Source organism: Zonotrichia leucophrys, chromosome 1A (assembly GCF_028769735.1).
Source record: "Zonotrichia leucophrys gambelii isolate GWCS_2022_RI chromosome 1A, RI_Zleu_2.0, whole genome shotgun sequence".
Taxonomy (NCBI): domain Eukaryota; kingdom Metazoa; phylum Chordata; class Aves; order Passeriformes; family Passerellidae; genus Zonotrichia; species Zonotrichia leucophrys.
In genome coordinates this window covers 61553191-61568364 of record NC_088170.1, presented here as the reverse complement: position 1 = coordinate 61568364, position 15174 = coordinate 61553191, and the positions used below count along the sequence as shown (strand labels likewise).

The 15174-nt window shown below is 38.8% G+C and overlaps 1 protein-coding gene across 1 annotated transcript in view; it reads left to right on the top strand.

Moving 5' to 3' along the window:
* The window catches only part of SEMA3C (semaphorin 3C), a 114242-nt gene that overhangs the window by 93665 nt on the left and 5403 nt on the right, over positions 1–15174 (top strand). Inside the window, exons 14-16 of the mRNA XM_064702955.1 lie at positions 8413–8501; positions 10475–10516; positions 11782–11939. Coding sequence (XP_064559025.1) covers positions 8413–8501; positions 10475–10516; positions 11782–11939 — 289 coding nt within the window. The remainder of the gene's footprint in view (positions 1–8412; positions 8502–10474; positions 10517–11781; positions 11940–15174) is intronic.

Below are 15174 nucleotides of genomic sequence, written 5' to 3'. Positions count from 1 at the left end.
TGAAAAGGCTGAAGTACTTAATGCCTTCTTTGCCTCAGTCTTTAGTAGCAAGTCCAGTTCTGCAGGCTCCCAGCCCTTGAGTTGGAAGACAGGAATAAGAAGCATAATGAAGCTTCCATAACCCAAGCAGAAGTGGTCAGTGACCTGCTACACCCCTTAGACACACAGGAGTCCTTGGAGCTGGATGGGATCCACCCAAGGATACTGAGGGAGCTGGCAGAGTGCTCTCCAAGCCACTTTCCAGCATTTAGCAGCAGTCCTGGCAAACTGGGGAGGACCAGATGATTGGAAGTTATGTGCTGCCCATCCACAAGGAGGGTATGGGGAACTACCAACCTGTCATGCTGATCTCATGGCTGGGGAAGCTTATGGAGCACATCAATTGAGTGCCATCACATGGTGTATGCAGGAAAACCAGGGGTCAGACGCAGCCAGCAGGGGCTTGTGAAAGGCAGGTCCTGCCTGACCAGCCTCAGCTCCTTCTGTCACTGAGTGACCCACACAGGGGTGAGGGAGAGGCTCTGGGTCTGCCTGGACTTTAGTGAAGCCTTTGACAGCATTTCCCACAGCATTCTCCTGGAGAAACCAGCTGGTCATGGCCTGGATGGGAGCACTGTTCAGCTGGGCCCAGAGAGTGGTGGTGAATGTACTTACATCCAGCTGGTGGCTGGTCCCAAATGATGTTCCTTCAGGTCTTTCCCAACCTAAAGAATTCTGTGATTCCATGTTTTTCCACCAAGCCTTTACCAAGTCTCCATCTGATGCCGAGTGAATGTTTAGTATATGATAAGGCATAGTCAGGGCAATGAATTATTCAGAGAATTTAGTAAGTTTTTGATCTGGATATTTTTGTTTTCTTGACTGGAAACTGATAAATGAATTTTAGGGTATTCTTGACTCTCTCGTATCTGCAGCTGTTGGAAAATACTAAACCTAATTAGGACAGAGTTTTCTACAAGGTGGGTTCTTCCTCTCCTGTCCCTCTCCCCACCACTAACATCAAACCACATTTTCCCTTTAGTTTCATTAATGCAAATACAATTTTTGACTTAGTGAGCTGTTAGGATAATTTTTGTCCTTTCCTGCAGAAGTCTTCTACTGTAGAAATATCAGGAGTGTTGATAGAGAGCATCTTGCTCTTGTTACACAACTGCACAAGAAAACTTGATAGAAGTTTTACTTTACTGTTAGTTTTCTTCCTTGACAAATCACTATATTTAGTCAAAGCAATAGATTGGTAGGCTAGTGCAGATCTTTCAAATGAACATTTTATTTCATTTTTTCCAATGTATTGTGGTGCCATTATTTTAAAATGCTCTGTAAGCACCTAATGTTATTTGGAGGCAAATTCTACTAAAGCTTAGTGGAAAAGATTGAGACATATGTTCCCAGACCATATCGATTGTTAATGTAGCAATGATAGTTAAAGCTGGAAAACTATTGAAAAGCTGAAATGTCCTTGAAATCACAATTTGGTAGTAAGCATTTTAATAACTCTGGAAGAGGTAAACATAGGTAATTTCATTTTATCCTTTGATGACCTCCTGATTCTTTTTAGGTGATGAATGTGGCCTCATACAAACACACAAGCTGTTAAAAACTAAACATAGCTCAGGCTGTTCTTACGTTAATCTCCTCTGTGCACCGGCACAGGACCCATCATGGATCAGATACAGAAAGTGCAGCTCTTGATACTTTATATTCATTGCTTTATCTTCTTCATTACACTGGAGACAAAGATCATTTTCTGCTTTCTAGTGAGTTGGAGGGCAGACATTATTCTTCCTGAGCAGGGCACAGGACATTGATACCTTCCAAGGTCTTCCTCCAAAGAAATCGTTGCAATGCAAGTTACTGCATTTCCCAGCCCTTTAAAATAAAAGTGATCAAGTTTCAGCCGCTGAGAGGAGAAACTTGTTTTCTTTATTCTCTGCTTTCTGTGAGACTCAGGAGGATTTGATAGAGATATTAAGTGTCTAAAGGAATGCAGAGGGGATTTGCTTTGGTGTCAGTTCATCCCAGCAAATGCAAAAACCACATTGTATAGGAGAATTTCATGTGATAATTTCCTTGGGAGCCTGGAGCCCCACAGCCGGAGACAATGGGACTTGACACCTGGTGACAATTACACTCAGCTCAAATGATGAGTTACTGCTGCTGAACTGAGATGTTTCCAGCCATGTCTGTCACTGTCAGTGACCTGTCTCATGCTTGAAATCAGAGTGTTTTATGTCCTGCCAGATGCAAAGCACACAAAATGTTTAGCTTTTCCTCTCTTCCTCCTCTATAGCCTTAGTAATAAATCAGTTCCTGAATGCAAGTGAGGAATAACAAGTACAGAGCTCCAACAGCCCCAGTGGTTTCCATCATGTAGCCATGGCACAGGAGGGCATAGGCAGCTCTGTAATTTTTTCACCTTAGTGTGAACTAAGTGTAGTGTTCCCTTTGCTCCCCCAGACAGAGATGCTGGGCTCACGGGGCTGCTCCATACCCAGAGTTAATGCACTGGTTTTTGTCCCTTGCTTACCTGCATAGCAAACAAAATAAATCCAGGAACAGACATCATTCATGTGGCATTCCATGTTTTTCAGATGATAACAATCTCCCATTTTTCCTCTGATTTTAAACACGAAGACTCCCAAAGCACTTCACAAAGCTTGCTAGATTTGTTTGGTCTCCACTAAGGGATCTCTTCACCCCTGACTGGTGTGAGCTGACTTGGAGTAAGGAGCGAGTCTGGACTGGTAGAGAGCAGTGCTGCAAGAGAAGACTGCTGTCTACCTACCTTGTCTTCCCAAACAGAAACCCAAGAGATAATTTACTTGGAAAGAATATAATCACTCATTTGCATATTTAACTAGAACGATGCTGATGGTATTTTTTCCCTCTGCAATGAGAAATAATATATTCAATTCAAGAATTTGGGATTAGAGTTCTGTTTCAATTATTCCATTTCTGTCATGAGGCAGGACTCAGTGCTGAGTTTTTTGGATTCACCCTAGTGTTGTAGTGTAATTTGTTTACTCATTTCAGTTATATCTAAAGAACCTGAGCTTTCAATATTTTGTGTTCATCCTTTGGTAGATTGTTTTCTAGCTGAGTTTTAAGACAGCAGTAAAACACCATGAGAACATATTTGTGAGATTAATATTCATTTATTAAGCATGCCACCTACTGCTTGCAGCACGAAAGCCTTTGGTCAAAGTACACACAGATTGCACAACCAAAAGATTATTCATGGGGTTTTTTTATTGCTCCTGGTGTTACGAAAATATTTAAATGTCTGGGTCAAATTTGGGTACATTAAACAGCTATGGACACCAATGGGATTTTTTTCAGCTTCTTGCTATCAAGATATGATATGTTTTTCTGGAAAGAGATCTAAGTTACTGTCATAAAAAGACCCTACAGACTTCAGTGTGGCCTGTTGAGATGATTAATGTCAGCCACATGCATCTGATGTGGCATGAGGCTGATCGATGTTTCTCATTATCTTTTCTCCTCTGATGAAACATTTGTTTTCAAAGTCTAGATGCATTAAGTGCTTCCAGAGCATAAGTTTGTAATACTCATTTTCATGGTGTTGTATGATGGCTGTCTTTTTAGAAAACTCACCCTTGCTGACAACAGTAGCCTCCAGTAATGCCATAGCCAAATGATCTACAGATTCTAACCTAGAGGTAATCTGGTCAGAAGAGCAAGCTTGCCTCCCATAGTTTTCCTGGCTGCAGCTTTGTGACTTGGGGAGATGATGTTACACAACAGTGGCACAACAGGCGTCAGACACAATTTCCTTCTTCCTTGTGGTCATAGCGCCTGAGTCATTCATAACCTTTTGTTGACCTGTTCATCCAAAGCTTTTTCACAGGCTTTTAAGGTACTATGTAAGTTAAGAGGGCATGCCTCTACCTGCTTCATTTACCCTGTTCAGGTTTTCTTTCAAGCAAGCTCACACTGTGTCCCAAAAGATTGACTGAGCTGGGGCTGTACAAAAACTTCACCCTCAAGTGTGAGCATTTGTATCTGTCTTTTTGTTCTTTGATGCAGCTTGAATTTTATGAAGTTTCACAGAGATATTATGAGCTGGAAAAAATTTCCCCCATTTGACAGATGAGTGAGCTGAGCACAGAGAGGTTCATGGCCATGGTGGGAGCTCTGAGTTACAGCAGACAGGGTGTGGGAACGTGGCTGTCAGCCCTGGCTGCTAACCTGCCACCCTCTCAGGTGCTCTGCTGAGCCTCAGCGTTTTCTCAGACAGACAGATTTCAAAACATTCTACGAACTTTTTGCTTTCTTTTTTCTTTGTAAGGTTATTTGTATGCATCAGGTTCAGCTCAGATAAGAGGCCAGAAATAATTAGCTGCCATTAGGCTGACAGGTAAAAACATGGAGAAAAAGTTTTTAGAGGGTCTCCAGCAGTGTCAGATACATCAGGGGTGGGGATTACTGAAGGAAGCCTCTCAAAACTCATATCAGAGTAGAAGTTGGTGCCTATTGCAGTTATTTTTTTTATGATGTGGAAAATTTGGGGGTTTTATTTGTAGTTCAGTTTGTCCATGTGATGTGGCTCAGGGGTAAATGGGTCCCAGCTCTCTTTGAGGCTCACATTACTGACAACTGCAGTGTTCACTTAGAACTGGGGAAATAAAAACTAGTCAAAATTCAGAGAATGAGTTTTATACTCAGACCTTCTGATTCAGCCAAAAACCTCTGTATTTTTCATGTCTTTTCATTAAGCTTTGGTTTTTCCATTGCCTGTGGTGAGGCAGAGCAGGAATTAATGTAATCAGGCACAGTCTAACTGGTATTGATGAAGCTTAGCTGATTAATATCAGTCCAGAATCATGTCTTGCATTTCAAGAAATATTATTGTAATTATGATGATGATGATTTGTCTCTTATGCTTCCATTCAATTTATTGGAATGCCTTCCTTCTTCATTTATTTCCCACTCTGAATACATTCTACACCTTTTTTTTAGCCTGCACTTTCCCCCCTTGCTGTTCCCAGTTTCTCAGTCCTCTCAGAGGAAATGTGATCTCAGTGCCATTATTGTCTTTAATGTCAAGCTGGGACACCTGCATTTGTGAAGCAGGTAAATAGAAAAGCATTTTGAGTCACTCCTGTCCTCTTGCTGTCAGCTTGAGTTTTGTTTGTCCATCTCCCCTTGACTCACAGACTGCTGAGCTGATGCAAGGCTGCAGTCAGCTCCCTGTGAAGAAAGTGGTGAGCAAAAATCAGCTCTTCATTTCTAGTGGCAGGTTGATATTTTGGAGACACAGTAGCTTTTTCATGACTGTGTAAAATCATAGCAATGGACAACTGTTTTCAAATGGATTTCTGGAAGGAACAAGTAAATGGCAAAGGAAACCATGTTCAATTTTATGAATTTTTGTTCAATTTTATGAATTTTAGAGGATTACCTTCTAATTTTATACAATGATCAAACATGAAAAAATTTCACCTGCACTTGTTGGATGATCTCTAATGCCTGATTTACAGCATAAAATATTACCTGTTGTGAAATATACTCAGAAACAGCTCAGACACTGCTTTGCATAAGTCTCCTGCAGTGCTCAGTGCTTCATCCTTTCCTCTGACCCAGGGAATTTAGTTCCCTTTTTTCTATTAGCAGAAATAATCAAACATGATTTTTGACAAAACTCAAATACACCATAAGCTTTCTATGTGAACATGTGTAAGTGACTTGATTTGTCAGATACAAGTTTGTGTTTATAGTGGAGACAGCAGTGCTGCTGAGAAAGAAATAAAAATTCAGGTTTGGGGACAAATATTTGCTTTTCATTTATTAAGGAAAAAGCTGGACTACAGAAGCAAGGCTATTTTCTGAAGCAATGGGAGAACTATAGCCTATAATTGAATTATTGAAAGGGTTTATATATAGCTGTGTAGAGAGAGATATATATGTACAGACTAATAGAATCCCTTGTTCTAACAAATTTTATTTAATCAATAGCTTTCTATTGCCTACTTGAATATTTATTTAAAACGTTGTATTAAGTCTTCTTTAAAACAATGGAACATTCCCGTCTACAAGGATTTCTCCATCAGGGTACAATACTGAGTCAAAGCAAATGGTAAAATCCTGAGTCAGATGGAGTGAATACGAAGGTAAACAGTCCTTCACTCTGTGTGTTCTTCTGGGGTGTGACACAAAGGCAGATAGGAGCCTGCTTTACAAATAGGAGAGGTTATTAGGACACAGGGATTTGGCGTCAGGCATTATCGGTATTTTCTGTGCCCATACCCAGGATAAAATCTCCCCTCAGGTTCTGATTTCAGTTTGGGGCAATGTTTGAGGACTCAAGACAATGTAGGAATTTTAAATGTGTGGCATGTGCTAATGGATCATTGACATAAACCGGTTCTTCAGAGGCTCAGCAGCCTTACATTCCTTTGCAGGTAAGGTCACTGTCAACATGCTTAGTGCCCTGTGTGTCAGGGTCACAGGTACTTGACAATTTGCAGGCAGCTTCAAAAAAAGCACCACAAATGGCTGCAATTCCTTCCTGCACTTCTGATTATTTTGTAAGCCAGAGTCTAAGTCAGAGAGAATTGATAAAAGAATGCAAAGAAGCAGAGGTAGACTGGACTGAAGCCATGTACATGTGTGAGTGGGTTATTCCCTTAAGCAGGAGAAGGAATACACACAAACCCTTTCTCCTTTCCTCTGAGGGAGGCATCTGCAGCAGTTTAACACTTCTGTGGGTCCTGGCAGTTAGTAAATCTCTCTCAGGTTCTCATAGCTTAGCTAATACTGGCACCCAGGCTAGACCACAGCTGTGCTATCACAAGATTTGGTTTCAGTGAAGTTTCTTCAGAAGGAACTGTTTTATCATGCCATTGTATAATGAGAATAAATGTCTCTGTAGAAAATTCTCATGAAAAATTCATGCCTAACATGCCCTGAGCATGTACCCTTGATAGCTACACATTTTTAAGTCTTGTCAGCTTTCAGTTTTTCTTTTCCTTCTTTTTTTTTTTAAAGACAAAATACTGCAATGTGCTCTCTGTGTGTGGGCAAGTGATTAAATATCAATATTCTGGCTTTAAACCTTTTTTTTTTTTGTAGTAATAATAATAGCAACAACAACAAGAAGTAGTAGTAGTAGTAATAGTAATAGTAGTAATAGTGGTGGCGGTGGTGTCTGGCTTCCTTGAGTGAAATAGGGAGATGTAAATTATTTACAGTAATCATCTTACCCTGCAGCTCTAGCTATAGAATTTAGTCACTGAGCTTAAAGCAAAAACAAAATTGAACTTTTTCAGTTTACATTGTCTTCATTATAATTTGCCAAACAGGAAACTGAAATTTCCTAATAAATGTAGATACTTGCCTGTTTTATCAGCTGCACAACTCTACATTGCTCTTAAAACTTTTGAAGGCTGAACAGAGCCTATACCATGTGTTCTTATTCCTCAGAATCAGTATTGAGCAAATATATTTATTCTACTCAGTTTAATTTCTAGGTCTTTCAGGTGAGAGGAATTCTATGTGCTTTTTCCAAGTTAAAATGCTCATTCTTGTGATTATACCACAGTCTGCCTTTTCTGCCACATCAGAAAAACTTGAGTGGCTGTGTCAGCCTGTGAGAGCCTTCACAGATGGATCCCTTCATCACACATATTCTTTCCACAAAAGAAATTTGGAAAACTAATCACAAATTCCCCTTTGGTCTCACTCATCACATCTACCCTGCAAAAACAGTCATTGCCACATATTTCTGCTTACTCCTTTGTTCTGAGTGGATTTGTGAGGCTTGGAGCTGGATTTTGAGAGGGAAACCATGATACAATAGCTGAAATATCTTCACCTTGCTTTTTCTTTTTATCTCACAGAGCAAAATATTAACTCCTACCAATATATAATGTACTTGATTATTGGTTTAATTTCATTAAAGAAAGCTTTCATCTTAGTGTATTTATGTCTAGGTAGAGTTGTTCTTTGGAAGGTTTACCTTTCATGTCATCAGTTATCCTAGCATTTTATTATCAGATATGAATATATCACATCCTGCTTTAGCTCCCTCTTGCCTGTTCAAATTGTGTTTTACTTTAAGATTATTAAAATAAATTCTGCTTCTGTGTGTCTGTACAGCAACAGAATATACTGATTTTGATTGATCTCTTTGTATAGAATGGTAATAAATTCAACCTTATCATGACTTATGTTCATATATGAGAATAATACTGTGATAGTATTCCTGTATAAGGAATCATCCCGTCATTCTTACTGACTCCAAACTGTAGAAATTACTGAACATTTCTTACCTTTCTCTATGTCATAGTGCTTGCTTCGATGGTTTCCTTTTATAATTAATGAAAAAAAATTATAATTTTTTATTTCTCCCTCTCTGTGTTACATGATCTCACTTGTTCTCACCTATTGCAGATCAGGGAACCGTACAAAAAGTTGTTGTCCTACCCACCAACTTCTCTGCAAGTGGAGAACTCATTTTGGAAGAGATGGAGGTTTTTCAGGTTTGGCTTTCTCCTTCTTTTGTTTTTCCAGTGTGTATGTTCACACAAACACTTTGTTCTAACAGACTTTGGCAAGGCCAACTGTGATTTGGTAAAAGATCAAGTAAATGAGCACGCTGTCAGTTTGATAACCACATAAAGATTACAAAATGTTGACTGTTAGGAAGGCTAGAGCTAGCTGAAGCCCTTTTCTTCTCCTGTATTTCAGTTGCCTATTTTTTATGTTGATATACTGGCTAGAAGGATTTTGATAATCAGTTTTTTAGGAGGTCGTGTTCTAATGGCTTCCAGAAGGAGACTTTTACCATTGGCATCACTGTAGAGGCTGTTCCTGTGTATGGCTGGAATTTCAGATTTCAGTACTTTGATTATCTGAAGATCTTCCTAGTTCTCAGTCGAAAAATGAAATCAAATTAGTGTTGTTTTTGCTTAACTCCTGTTCTTCAAAGTCACATGCTGCTGGATCCAAGAAAGCTACAAGTTTAAAAGAACATAAAGCTGAAAAGAAACACAAAAACTACAGGGAGATAAAAGAATAGCCTCTGTCAATCACTCTGGCATGTAACAGTTGTAATAATCTAAAGAAAATGTTCACCCTCATGTTGAAAAATCCTTCTCAAATATTTGGATGGGCTATTCTTAAACAGTAGTCTCAAGGCAAGTGGTATTATGTGTCTATAAACTTAGTTAAGGATTTTGTCATGGCCTTTTCTCTATTTCATTGTCAGAATACAAAAAGGAAAATTTAAGCTGCTTTACTGAGGCGGCATTAATAGTTTCCTTAAGAAAAGGAATGCTTAGAAAGGCATCTTGTTAATACTCATAAAGGCATAGCTAGTCTTCCTAGGCTTTTGTTGAAGATCTCCTGCTAAAAAGGATATATGTGAGTGATATTATTTAAAATTCACACTCTTCACCAAGAAAGTGCAGATTCCATTTACTGAAACATAAATTAATACTGCACAAGGATGGGTGGACTGAGAGGCATCTCAGCCTAAACGTAGTTTCTGGGCCTCTGTGCACAGAGATCCTCTTCCAGAGTAAACAAGGAAAGGAAAATGTGGCATCAGATCCAGTGTTGCATTTGACCTGCAGACTCCAAACAGTTCATGAAGGAGCTCTAAACTTCTCCAAACCTTTGCCAATTCAATGACTCACAGCCAGATTCTCTGGCCCTGACCTCCCTGCTGTGTTGTGGTCATCTGCAATTAATCCTAGCCCACTGTTATGGCTTTTCTTTGTGATTGAGCACATGCTGAACCGTAAAAAAATGCTGAACATTTTTATTACCATCGATTTTATCACTTGTTTGGATCAACATAATGACTTAAGGCAAGGAAAGTAACAATTCCTTTTCCAGCTCTTTAATATTTGATTTGGACACAGACATTAATAGAGTGCTCTGATGACACACAGTAGTATACAGTACTGTCTCTGGGAAAGAAACATTCAAGAACACTTATGCCATTTTAAAATACTCTGGTCATTGACAATCTGAATTTACATGTTGCATGGTAACCAAACTGCACACACTGTAAATAACTTGTATGAAAAGAATTTTGTATTCTTATCTGGATCATGTGGTAAATAATCATGAGCTCTTTTATGATTTTTCCTTATTATCATCATTAAAGAAAAAACATTTCCTATTACAAAGTTAAAGTAATGGCTCTTCTATTTCTGAGAGAGCACAGATGCAGGTTAATTATAAGTATACAAAAACCTTTTAGATACATGTAATAATAATGTGGTTGCATTTCAGCAATATATTTTGTGAGATATTAATTGTTTATATGTCATTTGTTTAGTTCTGAAAATAGCAGTACTTAGTAGGAGTGAGTGCTCTCTTTCCAGGATATTAGAATGTAGTTTTATAAAAATAGTTTTCTTAGATATGACTAAGGTTTTAGTGACTTTTAAATGTTAATTTTGGAACAAAGTTCTTAACAATGATTTGTTACTCTGTCTTTCAGAGTAATTCTCCTATAACATCAATGAAGATTTCATCTAAAAAGGTAAGGCAAAGCGGGATGCCTGCTTAGTGCTTATTAATTAAGAAGCAAATTGACTTAGATGTTAGAATATCACATCTTGTGGAGCACACTAAATACAGGGAAGTTTTCCATATTGAGTACAGAAAACTTGACTGATATTTGCACAAGCTGTTTATATGCCCTTGCACCAAGATAAAACAATTTCTATTAATTATGTATCATTTCTAATTAACTGAAAGTGTCAGGTTTCTTGTTTTCATTTATAATTCAGGAATAAAAAAAAAATTAGAGAGGAAATTATTCACCCTCCCTGTTTTTTTCTCTAAAGTCCCAAATAGAAATTTTTCCTTGGAAGTCTGTCTGATCAGTGTAAAAAGGCAGTGTTGGGGCTGTTGGATCCGTGGTGCAATTGTGCATGTTTGTTTAGTAGTAATAAACAATGGCAATACGAATAATGGAAACAGCTGAGAGGATTTCTGCTGAAATGCTTAACACAAAAGCTGAAAATATGTATTCTATGATTTTGCAAGCAAGATGTTGCTCAATATTTTACAAAGCTACTACTAAGTAAATATTCACTAAGTTGATTTCAGTATGCTTTTTCATTTTTATGACAAGAAGATCAAAGGAATTTCAAGGGATTTTTGTTCAATATTAATTTCTGTTTTTTAGAATGATTAATTGTTTTTTGAGTAAAACAGTCATTTTGGCCCAGGTTTTGGTAATGATCTACACCCTTTGAACTTCTCTTGCAAAAGCTCTGATTTATTATGAAAGTTCTCTTGGCTTATTTTTCCAGGTATATAAGGCTATCAGAATCTGGCCGTAAGCCTCAACGTAATCTCTAGGTTTTACGTCTTGGAAATGTGTGCAATGGAGGATCCAACTAGGAACTCTGCATAATATTTATTAAAGTGACTGTGTGCAGAGAAAATACTTAGTTCAAAGGCTTGAGCCAGTAATCCTCACTGAATAAGAACCAAGTTCTCAAATCTGAGCAATATTAAGTCAGCCTGTCTGCCCCAGAACAGAACAATGACACTCAATGTCCAAAAAACCATTAACATTCCCCAGTGTTTCTAGGTGTTTTCTAGCAGGAAGGTGGAAATAATATAGATCTGTTCACCTGGGAGATTTCTGTTGATCTTGACTTTAGATGTATTTTGGCTCCGCTCTTGGCCTTGAGTTAATTCCAAAATTAATTGAAAGGTTTTTTGGGTGTGTTAGCCAGGTCTTGGGTGAAACTCCTCCACATCTGAACTAAATCCTCCCATTTCCTCCTGCAGCAACAGTTGTATGTGAGCTCAGATGAAGGGGTCACCCAGGTTTCCTTGCATCGCTGCCACATCTACGGGACCGCCTGCGCCGACTGCTGCCTCGCCCGAGATCCCTACTGTGCCTGGGATGGCAACTCCTGCTCCCGGTTTTATCCCACTGGGAAAAGGTGAGCAGTGTTTAGCAGGAAGATGGCTTTCATTCTGAGGGTTGTGATGTGGTGGAGAAGTGGGATTTCATTCCTTTCATGAGCATGTACAAACAATAACCCCATAGCTGTTGTGCCTGGAGTTATTCATCACCTAGGACTGTGTGCTGCAGGAGTGTATGGTAAAGAGCTTGGCTTTTCATATTCAAAGTAATGGGTGGAAAAAGAATAAAAAGGAAAGAAATGGTTCTTAATCATAAATATTAATCTTTCTGTCTCACGCACACAAAATCAGTGAGACATTTGTTCCCTTCATTTAAATTCAATTACTTACTATGGATGTAATTATGATAGCCCTAAATACAGCAAAAGATCTCTCAGGCTGTCTGAGGAATAAACTCATTTATATTTTTTTTGTTCCTCATTTGCTCCTAAGTGAGAAGAATTATTTTCAGGAAAATTTTAGGCAAATGTGACTTCCATGTAATGCCTGTGGATTTGGGCTTTTTGACATGAGGTTTATTAAAGCAGACAGGGAAAGCAATTTCTGTTTAATTTGCAACAGAAGTAATAGTCCATCTCATAATCTTATGCAAAACAGGAGTCTCTTTCCTCCTCCCAGGGGAAATATTTAATAGCAGAAGGCTGTAGTGAGCTCTTGTCTTAATAAGATTTCACTTCTTATACAAACAAAGCTACAGAATACACAATGAAGTGTTACTGCAGAGGAGACAAATCTTTCAGATGTATGCTCTCTACAACTACCTGGAAGGAGCTTGTAGCCTGCAGGGGTTGGACTCTTCTCCCAGAGTCAAGCAAAAGGACAAGAGGAAACAGGCTCAAGTTGTGCCAGAAGAGGTTTAGATTGCATATTCTAGAATCATAGAATCATGAAATATGCTGAGATGGAAACTGGGACCTTTGAGTGCACCTCCTGGCCCTGTAGAGGACACTCCAGGAATCACACCATGTGCCTGAAAGCATTACCCAAACATCTTCTTCAAGGCTTGGTGCTGTGACCACGTCCCTGGGGAGCCTGTTCCAGTGCCCAGCCACCTTCTGGATGAAGAGCTTTTCTTGATATCCAGCCTAAACCTGTGACTGTGCTCAGTGTCTGCACCAGGTGCAGAGGGCCACTTACAGTCACTGAGTTTTGTTCCTGTTCCTTCATAGATGGAGACAGTTGATGGGAACAGGCAAAGTTTGAATTTGCTGATAATAATATCATCCCCTGGACAATTGTTTTTGTTATTGCAAAGTTTTCTTGACTCATTCCTTACCTGAGATTACAAGGTAAAACCCAAACTGGTCATGTAGCAATTGCCACAGTACATGGGGTTGTTAACTGCTTCCATTGAGAATATTCAGCCACCAGTCTGCAAACTCATTCTTTTCTTCCATGGAACAAAGATCAGAATGTGGGGGAGGAAAGAAAAGAAAAATCCCCAAGTCTCAGCCCACCTAACTCCTACAGTAACACAGCTGCCAAAAGGTACAAAGAGCAGTCAGGTACACCCAGCCTGTGCAGTTTCCAGTTTGCCATCCCCATTATATACACCCACCCAGGGTTATTTCCACTGGAGCTTGCTTTCGTGCTGATATTTTGTTTGCAATTTGCTCCGTATGTCAAACCAAAATAAACACCTCTAACTGTATGGAAAAAAGTCTGGCTTTCATATGTGAAGGAAATGAGTTGTCTCTTTATCTAACAAGGCAAATTATGAAGGAGAAAACATTGGTAACCAGATCCAAATCCCATTGTCTAGACAGTAGTTTCTGCTGTATGAATTTGCTTATTTGCTTCTTTTGACACTTCTGTCTCCTGTGAATTACTGTAGTTCCTCATGCAACATCATTTTACCCCAAAACACCTTATGGGTATTACCTTTATTTTCTAACTGCAACTTTTTTTTTTTAAATTAATATCTAAGTGCTAAGTTCTCATTCACAGAAATGCTTAATGCAAGCAATGTGCCATCTCTGACAGTTTGGAGCAGCTCATGGTAGCACAAGAACTCTGACATTCACTCCGAAATTCTTCATGACCTCCTTTGACTCATGTAAATAGTTCACAAGGGTTAAGACCCCAAGGCATAAAATGAAATCTTTTTGATGGTAAACATAAAAACTTTATTTGGAATTTCAGTAATTACTCCTTTGAAACATCACTTTTCAAATATTTCCCTTTCAAACAATGCATGGGCTCAGATGACAGGGGATTATGAGCACTCTCTGTGTTTGTGCACTACCTGGTATAATGTGGCCATAGATGTGTCACCCTTCCCTCTGTAGTTCTGGAGCTCCAGGGGCTTTTTATGGTTTCTGATCCTCAAGTGCATGGTTCAGAATACAGTTATGTAGTGTCCCATTGCAACAACCAATATATTTTTTTCCTTGAACTCGATAAATACTGTCCTACCTTACACAATATTTAGCAATGAAAATAATATATCTTATTAATAATAAAAAAGTTGTGCACCAGCTTTTCATGCACTGAATTCTATGAGCTATGACTTGCTAGCTGAGGAGGACTGAATGCCAGTATTCCCAGTAAGCTCCCCAGAAAGTTTGCTACAGAATCGTGATTTTACATCTGTCATCCAGATTATATAATAAATTCCCTATTTAGATGTATCCTGATACTTGGTGAGTTTTATTATATTTTGGAAATAGTCACATCTCTTCAAGTAGAAGACAGAATAGAATCTTAGCTCTCCACCATTCTAGTCACTCTGTTATGAAGGTGGCTACAGGCACCAAAAATAAAGTGCTTGGAGCTTCTGGTAAGCTTCACTTACCACGTGAAATTGAGGTAATTTTTATTATAATTTTGTGCTGGTGTCTCAGATATGAGCAGTATGAATCTTGTGCATCTCATTGTTAGCTGCTTGCCTTTATGAAGAGTTTCAGCTGGAGGTTCTGGCTTTGGATGCTGGCTATTGTGAGTGAACAGAGATCTCTTTCATTTATCACCTCTGATCCTTCCATCCATAAACCTCTACTGCACAACTGCTTTACTACAAAAACTGCACCTGTTTTATAAGCTTCAACGGATGCTGCTTCACCTAAACAGTATCTTCACACCAACAAGCCTGCCAAGAGTAAAGCACACTCACTGTAGGTCATGAACTATCCCTAACATTTGATCTAGGAAAAAAAAAACAAAACACAAATAAAAAAAGCAAATCCACAAATAAAAAAAAAAAAAAAGTGGTTATTTTCAGTGTAGCTATCTTGGAATAATATTTTGTTTTTA